Source organism: Curcuma longa, chromosome 18, assembly GCF_044706935.1.
Source record: "Curcuma longa cultivar G26 ecotype Majalengka, Jawa Barat chromosome 18, ITB_CL_G26_1.1, whole genome shotgun sequence".
In the NCBI taxonomy this organism is placed as follows: Eukaryota; Viridiplantae; Streptophyta; class Magnoliopsida; order Zingiberales; family Zingiberaceae; genus Curcuma; species Curcuma longa.
Window position 1 is genome coordinate 891,392 of NC_133878.1, and position 9,422 is coordinate 900,813.

The 9,422-nt window shown below is 41.3% G+C and overlaps 2 protein-coding genes across 2 annotated transcripts; one reads left to right on the top strand and one right to left on the bottom strand.

Moving 5' to 3' along the window:
- The first annotated feature begins 1,705 nt into the window (after positions 1-1,705).
- LOC141812312 (uncharacterized) lies at positions 1,706-2,356 on the top strand. The gene is made up of 2 exons (XM_074700354.1): positions 1,706-2,158; positions 2,270-2,356. Exons 1-2 carry the CDS (start codon positions 1,706-1,708, stop codon positions 2,354-2,356), a joined length of 540 nt encoding a protein of 179 aa, XP_074556455.1.
- Positions 2,357-6,616: 4,260 nt separating this feature from the next.
- Positions 6,617-7,957, bottom strand: LOC141812313 (uncharacterized). Its single transcript, XM_074700356.1, has one exon. The coding sequence runs from the start codon at positions 7,955-7,957 to the stop codon at positions 6,617-6,619; it is 1,341 nt and encodes a 446-aa protein (XP_074556457.1).
- Between the last annotated feature and the right edge of the window lie 1,465 nt (positions 7,958-9,422).

Genomic DNA, 9,422 nt, shown 5'->3' on the forward strand with positions numbered 1-9,422 from the left:
GGTGCAGGGAGCACCAGACGATTGAACCTTAATTTTGATAATGACACTAGGTTCAAGTTAAATGTGTTGTTGAGCTAACTATGTTGATCTAAGTGTGCAGGGAGCACAGGTTTGAGAAAAATCCTAATGGAAGCTAGGCACTAGAAAGACCTGATCTGGATGATTAGGCTGAAGACTTGGCAGAGTCAAAGCACCAGGTGAAGTCTGGGTTGGTCAAAAGGACCGAGTCACAGCAAAAAGTATGGGCTGGTCAGGAGGACCGAGTCGCAGCAGAAGTCTGGGCTGATCTGGAGGATCGAGTCGCAACAAAAGACTGGGCTGGTCAGGAGGACCGAGCTGTAGCACAAATCCTGGGGGCTGAGGACAGAGCCGAGCAAAAGTCTAACGAGTTAGGAGGACTCAGTTGGCAAAAGGTAAATTCTCTTGAGAGGAGTGGGTTAGGACGCGTTCCCAAAGGGAACAGTAGGCGTCGATCTAACCTAGGGTCTCACTGGAGAGCTGAAGTTAAGACCCAGAGAAAGTTCTAGGAACTATCTCTAGTAAATGATTAAATTTGCATGTTATTTTGGCTAACATTTTATGCAGGATTGGAAAAACTGAACAACGCAGACTCCGAGCTAATCTGTCCAGAAAAGGTTATTGGAGTCGACTTGAGTCAAAACTCGAGTCGACTTGAGCCTGGTCGGCAGTCTCGGACGTTAGCGCAGTTCGGGATTCCTCCACGCGAGACTCGAGTCGACCAGAGATGACATTGGAGTCGACTTGAAGCCACATCAGACTAGAGTCGACCAGAGACAATAGTCGAGCCGACCAGATAATCGGATAACGCAGCGGAGAGGAAAAGTTATCAGGAAGGCTCCACGTCGGACTGGAGTCGACTTGAGTCGAGTCTCGAGTCGACCTGAAGATACAGTCACAGCGGAGGAATAGGATCGAAGCTAAGCTGGAGTCGACTCAAGATAGGGTTTGAGTCGACTTGAGTCGAGTATAAAAGAGCAATTCGACCAGCAACCAAGAACATCAATTTCCAACAATTCCTATGAGCACTCTGTTAAAACGTCGGTGCCCCAAGCATTCCCGAGCAACCCTAGAGCCGCCGCTACGTCGAATTCACAACAAAAAGAAGATCAATCAAGATTCGACTAATTAAGTTTGGTAACAAGTACTTAATTCATTTATTCTTATTGTTATCAATCTTGTGATTTGTAATCGTTCAACTTGTATCCGTAAGGAATAAGTTTATCTAGTGGATTGCCCGCAGTAAACGGTCGAAGATCATGGACTTTGGAGTAGCAGCTTTGGGCTGTAAACTAAGTAAAAAGAATCGTGTCTGTGTTCTTTATCTTTCTGTTTCTGTACTTAGCTTCCGCAATTTACGTTTCCGTAAATATTTATCAAAAATTGATTGAAAAGTGAAATGCGCTATTCACCCCCCCTCTAGCGCGTTCTATTGATCCTATATATGTTGTTTTGTGAAATATTTGATGTTTGGGGAATTAATTTTATGGGTCCATTTCTTGTTTCTTATGGTTTCACATATATTCTATCGTAAGTAGATTATGTTTCCAAATGGGTGGAGGCTATCCCCACCAGGACTGATGACGCTTCTGTGGTTGTTAGTTTTGTCAAGTCAAATATCTTTTGCAGGTTTGGGTGGCCCAGGGCGATCATCAGCGATCAAGGGTCCTATTTCTGTAACCGACACATGAAGATGCTTCTTAACAAATATGGAGTTGTGCACAAGGTTGCTACTGCTTACCATCCTCAAACGAATGGGCAAGCAGAAGTGTCCAATAGAGAGATTAAGCAGATCCTGGAAAAAATAGTAAGACCTGACAGAAAAGATTGGAGCAAAAGACTGGAGGATGCTTTGTGGGCTTACAGAACCGCCTTCAAAACACCAATTGGGATGTCACCATTCAGGATTGTGTTTGGAAAGGCATGTCACTTACCAGTAGAGATAGCACACAAAGCATTCTGGGTAGTCAAGTCATGTAACCAGGACAAGGATCGAGATGGAGTTGAGAGGAAATTACAGATACAAGAATTGGAAGAACTAAGACTTGAAGCCTATGAAAACTCACGGATTTATAAAGAGAAGACCAAAGCATATCATGACAAGCACATACTACAGAAAGAGTTTCAAGTAGGTGACAAGGTTTTGTTGTACAACTCTAGACTCATATGATTTCGAAGTAAATTGAGATCTAGGTGGGAAGGTCCTTTCGACATTTTTCATATATTTCCCTATAGAGTGATTGAGTTGCAGGACACGACAAATGGGAAGACCCTCAAAGTACATGGACACCGTTTGAAGAAATTTCATGATGGAGCTGTGCAGACGGTGTCAAAATGAGAAAAACTCAATAACCCCATCTACCCAACTTGAGGGGAGTTTATTCACTTCTTCTTTTTATTTTCCTGCTTTAGTTGTTTTGTTTTATTTTGTTTGCATTCATATTTTTGTGAGTAGCATACTTGATTTTTCATTTACACATAGTGTTAATAATTGGGGTTTCGTTTCCTTAAGTATTTATACCATTCTTTAGGAGATGTGAAAGTTAGTTAAGTTTGATTATCATGTTTTGGATTCAATGGCATGCTTAGATACTTTCCTTGCATATGGTCATTAGTGTGGTGATGAATTCTAATTGATTGACTTTACTTGCTGAATTTATACACCTAGTGAGAATTTAGTCATTGTTCTCCTTGTTGTGTGATATGCACTCATGTTGTGAAATTCAAGAACTTGCTATGCTTCTTTTTGAGACCACAATGTCATAAGTTATGTGATGATGATGATGAAGACTATCTTATCTATACTTTTGGAACTCTAGAACTTGTTATGCTATCTTCTCTTTGTGTAAATACATTCTTCTTTTATCTCATTGATAGTTGCATTTCTTTTTCCCCTACTATATGTGACCCTCTTGGTATACCTTGACTAAATAATTTTCTGTTATCTTGTTGAATTTATTGCCTGAGATGGTCAAATTTTAAGTGTGGGGGAGGAGATGTACACTTATAGTGGAGAAGTGGTTGAAAAAAAATGAGGCAAGATATAATTGATAGCATGAGTGAGTCGTGCTTGATCACCATGGTTGAATCATGCTTTATTGTCTTTGAAGCCATATTTTTGTTTCGAAAGATTTGGTTGGTGTTGTTGAGAGACTTGTATGGATAACACATCATATCATGATTTGTAGATAAGTTTTTATTTTCTTTAGATTGGTTGGAAAAAAAATTTAAAAAAAAATCCCAAAAAATAGAAAAAAATCATTGAAAAGAAATTTTGCTGAAAATAATATATCATTAATATGTTGTGCAATTTTTCTAGAAGTAGAGTGTTTGATGAAAATTAGTGAGTTGGATGCGCATCCAAGGGAGGAGGATGAGAGTTGTTTATCTTTTAGGGAGAAGGAAGTGGAATTCTTGTAAGCACAGTTAATGGGTATGTTTAACATCATAACAGTTCATTGTTTTATGTCTTTTTTTCCACATTCATACCATCTCTTTATAGGTCTTTCTTTCTTGTGCTTCATTGTGATATACATGAGTTGTTCTTCATGGATATGATAAGCCTTTGGAGTCATAGATACTTGTGTTTATAGTGGTGGAGAGTAGGAGACATGCAAGCATATGGTAGTGAAACATCATGAGTTGCATTGAGTGAGAACTCCATTTACATACATGCTATTGAGAGTGAGAGCACCACCATATACCTTGTGAGGATTACATCAAGTTTAGTTTAATCATGCACTTGAAATCAGCATGCTTGTTGACTTGTGTGTGAATTGGATCTCTTATGCCTTGATCTATGAAAATTTGATAAGCCTAAGTAACTACCTTTTACTTTCTTCGAAGTATTGATATGAGTTACTTAGGGAGATGTTTATTTTCTTTGCTTCTTGAGACATGCAAGAATAAGTGTGGGGGAATTGATAACATGCATTTTTATAATTCATTTTGACTCTAATACTTGATGTTTTTGCTCTTCTCGTGGTGTAACTAGTGAGTATTAACACAGGTTACGAGTAGGAGCTCATTTTGGATCATATTACTTATTCCTACAAATATGAGGTTGAATCTAACGTTTTTAATGAATTTAAAGAGCTATGAAGTTGGATCAAGTTGAAGCACATTTGATATGTTTAGAGGTCATTTGAAGTGCTTTAGAGGCCAACACGGTCGTACCCCATCATACAGACCAGTTTTGAAGTCCAGGTCATGCCTCACAAGTCCAGGTCGTGCCTCATAAGACATTGCTGTGTCTCACCTTCCCAAGGGCGTGTCTCAACTTTCCAGGTCGTGCTTCATAAGACACGGTCGTGCCTCACATTGCCAGGGTCGTGCCTACGAGGCACGACCGTGCCTCTTCTACAGCAGGCCTCATACTCTGGGTCGTGCCTATAAGGCACGACCGTGCCTCTTTTGTAGAAGGGTGCTTTCTCTAGGCCATGCCTACAAGGCACGTCCATGCCTATTTTGTAGAATGACTCCTTCTCCAGGCCGTGCCTTGAGACACGGCCGTGTCGCGGGGTTGTTTTTTGGGGTATAAAAGCTGAATTTTATGAAGATGAGAGGATTTTTCCCTTTAGACCTAACCTAGGGGCTAGCCGCCACTTTCCCTTCACTGTCATCGTCATCTACATCCATCACCACCATCGGAAAGAAGTCAAAGGGATTTCAGTCTTCAATCCGGCCATCTTTCATCCATCAAGGAGTCAACGGGATTTCCTTCTCCTCCATATCATTTCACCTGCCACTTCATCTATGGAGATTGCATCGGAGTTGGGGATTCCATCCTTCGTCGCATCCTTCCGTGGAGTTTAGTCACTACGAATCCACCTCCGGCCTGGAAATCCTCCTCAAGATGCTCGGCCACACCAAGAACACTCCACCCACAGCAGGTTTCGGCAACCACAAATGAGAGAAATGAAAAGAAAAGTGAAACTAAAGGGAATAGAGGTGATTAAGAGGCCATTTACTCTCATTACTCCCATTTAAACCTATTTTGTAACCCCCCTTCTTTCCTTAACTCCCTTGTAACCTCCTCCACATCACCCTATTTTGAAATTCAAACCAATTCCTGGAATTTTCGTTGAATTAAAATTGGGAGAAAAGCATGGAAAGAATTTGAACTTGTAACTCATGCATTTAATGAGTATGATGTCATTCTGCGTTCAAATTCATTTCGCTTATTTCTTTCTCAATCAATATTCATTGGCTCATATGGTTAACACATGGCATTGCTTCACATTAGGTTCCAGGTTCAATCCTAGCCCCTACATATATATTTTTTTTTCATAGCAAAGCCTATAAGCAATTAACCCCTCAAGAAGCATTCTTTTATGCCTATTAAAATTTTAAAAATCTAAATTGATAATTATTAATCATCCTATTTATCATAATTTAATCTATCATTTTTATACATAATTATCCAGAATTATCACAGAAATTACGGGTATTACAGTTTACATGTAATCTAGATCGAACAGTAAATTTAAACTATTTACATCTATCAATCCTAGACTCCATGAAGGAGTTTACATCTTTTCTAGATTGAACAGTAAATAAAAACTATACAGTGTCCCGCCGTGCTTAAATTATTATTACAATAATACATACATGCACAATACAATACATAACAAACATAGGCCATAATAGTTGGATCTAGGAATCCTACAACCACAGAGTTAATCTATTTGCAATTTCTATTATTATCCTGCCTAAGTTCATGCATAAAAAGTACATAAATAACTGAAACCAAACACACAGAGCCCTAACCAATGCTCTAATACCATTGATGGGAACCTTGAAATTCTGCTCCGTTGAATTCTCGTCGGACAAAATTTTTTGGAAATGAAATCTTATCAAGTGGCCCTCATAATCAATCAACTAGGAGGTTGATCGATGCATTAAGATCATTGAGCTCTTGTGTTTGGTATCCAGGGTCCATACGAAGAAAAATAATTTACGCAGTGGAGTAAATAAATTGTACCTTTCTTCTTTGAGATGTGTAGGGGACTTTTACTCGAAGAGCTCTTGATCTTCTGCTGTATTCCTCTTCCTCTTCTCGAACGTTGTGTGGGCAATGAACCTTCGAGATAACTCCACCAAATCTCTTCAATCCGATGGTTAGCAAGCAAGGAGCCTTCTCTTCTCCTTCTCTTGTTCTTCTTCTTCCTTCTTCTTCTTGGCCGCCGGCCCTAACAAGATGAAGTCACCTTGTGTGCCGACCTTAGCAAGGGAAGGAAGGGGAGAGGGGCTTAGACGAATAAGGGAGAGGCTTCTCAAGGGGCACCGACCCTAGGATGCAAGGAAGAGGGAGTAAGGGAGGGGCCTATGAGGCACGACCTGTTCCAGTCCACTTCTCTTATTGAGACAAGGCATGTCCATACTTATTAGCATCTCACAAAATAAAACAAAAAAGTATACGAGTATAAACATAAAAAGTAAAGAAAAGTAAAAACCCTTGGGTTGCCTCCCAAGAAGCGCTTGTTTATGGTCTTTAGCTCGACCCCTTATTCATTAATGTACAGGGTTCATTGGTTGCCCTCTCGCAACCTTCCCCTGGGAGGAACCTTATATTTTTGGGTTTTTGAATAAAGCTTCCTTATTTGCCCGGCCGGAGCGGGCTCTTTGCCGGCAGGATTGGTTGGTACTCACAAATCTTCTTCCTCGGTTGGATGTTTTCCAACCGGCAGCAGTGGGGCTTCTCTAGCAAATATGCATTAGAATCAAGGGAGAGGTTGAAATCAACTTTCTTACCGCCAACATCCAGAGATAATTTATGGTTCTTCACATCAATCGTAGCTCCGGAAGTGGCGAGGAATGACCTTCCCAATATGATGGGGATAGACGGATCTTCTTCTATGTCAAGTACAACGAAGTCGGTAGGGATGATGAACCCCCCGACTTCAACCGGCACATCTTCAACTATTCCCATTGGATATCTGCATGTTTGATCCGCTAGTTGGATGGCCATTGAAGTGAGCTTGAGATCCGTATATCCACACTTCTCGCTTGTTACGTAGGGGATGATGCTGACGCTAGCTCCAAGGTCACAGAAAGCTCTACCAATTGAGATGTTACCAATTTTGCAAGGTAGGAAAAAGCTACCTGGGTCCTTGAGCTTTGGAGGAGTTTTGTTGTTCAGAATCTTAGCGCTAACTTCCTCCGTGAGCGCCACCACATTCTTGGCCCGGGTGATGTCTTTGGTGGACATTAGCCCCTTGATGAATTTGGCAAATTTGGGCATCTCGATGAGGGCATCGAGAAGGGGAACGTCCAGCGTTAAGTCCTTCACCCTATTGTACAACTTTTCAAATTCCTCATCCTTTTGCTTGTATAGGAGCCTCTGCGGGAAGGGGATATTCCTCACATATGGTTTCTTCGTTTGAGCCTCAGCGGGCGTAGCGGTCTCGACTTCCTCCACTGTGTCTTCAACAATAGGTACTGAGGAAGGAGGTTGCACGGCGGCTGGGGTGAGAGATATACCTTCCAAAGGAGCAGTCACTTGAGGCTCTCTGTCCTTCAAGGTCCGTCCGCTCCTAAGCTCTATGGCTTTGCAGTGCTCCATGGGATTGAAGTCTGGCTTGCCCGGGAGTGCACCCACAGTTCTGGAGGAGAGGGAAGAGCTAATCTGAGCTATCTGAGTTTCTTGCATCTTCATCCTCTTGTCATGGTCGTCAAGTTTCTCATTAATCTTGACCATGTCTCCTTGAAGCTGCTCCAGAATTTTCAATATCTTCTGGGTGTCTGTAGTTTCTTCACTTGGCTTCTGCGCATTCTGAAATGGAGGTCCTTGGTTGTTGCGGTATGAGAAGTTGGGATGATTCCTCCAACCCGGATTGTAAGTATTTGAATATGGGTTGTTTCTTTGATTGAAGGTGCCAACTGCGTCACACTGTTCATACTGAGCAATTTGAGCTTGCAGTGCTCCCATTTGGCACATCTCCTGTGTATGGCTGGAATCTCTGCATATTTCTTATACTATGGAAACTTTAGGAATTAAGGATGATATAGAATGGATGTTGGATAACATTGGGTGGATTGACTTCGTGAACTATAAATTTCCAACATACCCAAGAATAACTTTAGAATTCCTTAGTTCCCTAGAGGTCCACTATACAAATGATGAAAAGGAAGAGGGAAATATCACTTTTAGAATGTTTAACGTGGAGTATACGTGGACCCTAGAAGACTTCAATAATTATTTTAGGATGCCTACCGGAGTGACTAGTGATTTTGATAGGAGGTTTAGCAGTACCAAGTTTTGGAAACAAATCACCTTGTCTGAAGAACCTATGACCCCTCAAAGACTAAAGCCTCGTTGTTGCAAAACCCATTCTTTAGGTATCTTCACCGCGTCATGACCAAGACCATATTTGGTCGAGCTGAGAGTGACGACGTGGTGAGGAAACTGGAACTATATTGCATCTGGGCAATGCTACATCAGGTTGAATTTGATACAGGGTTCCATTTTCTCCAAAACTTGGTTAAAATTGCTAAGTCCTCAACTGGAGTGATAGTGATTGGCGGCCTTATCACAGTCATCGCCTCATCCTTGGGTTGCGAGTTTGATCATTTAGAACCCATTTTAGGCAACACCAAGATAGACATCGACACATGTTTAGCGATGATGATGATATGCAGGTGCGAGGGGGGGGGGGTATGGTTTTAACATACATGATGGATTTTCATTTCCATTACCTCACCCAAGGACTACTATTAGAAAGGCCGAGAATTGGGTTTTACGCACTCCAGTACCTAGTCACTCCCCCTCCTTACATGAACCAGACTTGGAACAAACCCAAGAAACTTCGTATCACCATGAACCCTCTTATCATGAACCTTCCTACCCTGGGACTAAGCTGGCTAGACATTCTTATGCATATGGTGAGACAGCGTATAATTTTTCTGATTTCTGTACTTATAGATACACTCCATGAAGAGCACTCTGCTTACCAACGTCAGTTGGATGAGTATGGTGCTATGACTCAGGAGCAGTTTAGGGAAGTACGAAACTATTTTACCAGAGTGGATGAGTTCTACTCTTCGGTGAACAGTTTCATGGGACAACAATATGGGTGAATAGCGATTTTTGACTTTCTCTGTAAATTTGTTAGCGGAAGCAAAAAGATAAAGAATAGATTGCAAAGAACCAAACGCTAACCCGGTCGATTTACTTGGTATCCACCTCAACGAGGTGACTAATCCAAGGATCCACACACACAGCCCGACGATTCCACTATGAGAAAAACCTCCTTCTCGAATCACGCTTCGAAGGCGGAGAAACCCTCACAATACGATGTCTTCCTCGTACAAGATCTTTAATGAAATAAGAGAGGAAGAACAGAGCTTTTACAGATGTCAGAGAACAGTAAAGAAGGTGAAGAAAATGAATAATCTATTTCTCT

Bases quoted from the DNA above. Each gene is read 5' to 3' on its own strand.
- LOC141812312 (XM_074700354.1), top strand. From the start codon at position 1,706: ATGAAGATGCTTCTTAACAAATATGGAGTTGTGCACAAGGTTGCTACT. The intron at 2,159-2,269 runs GTTTTGTTGTAC...ATTGAGTTGCAG, and splicing joins AGTTTCAAGTAGGTGACAAG to GACACGACAAATGGGAAGAC.
- LOC141812313 (XM_074700356.1), bottom strand. From the start codon at position 7,957: ATGTGCCAAATGGGAGCACTGCAAGCTCAAATTGCTCAGTATGAACAG.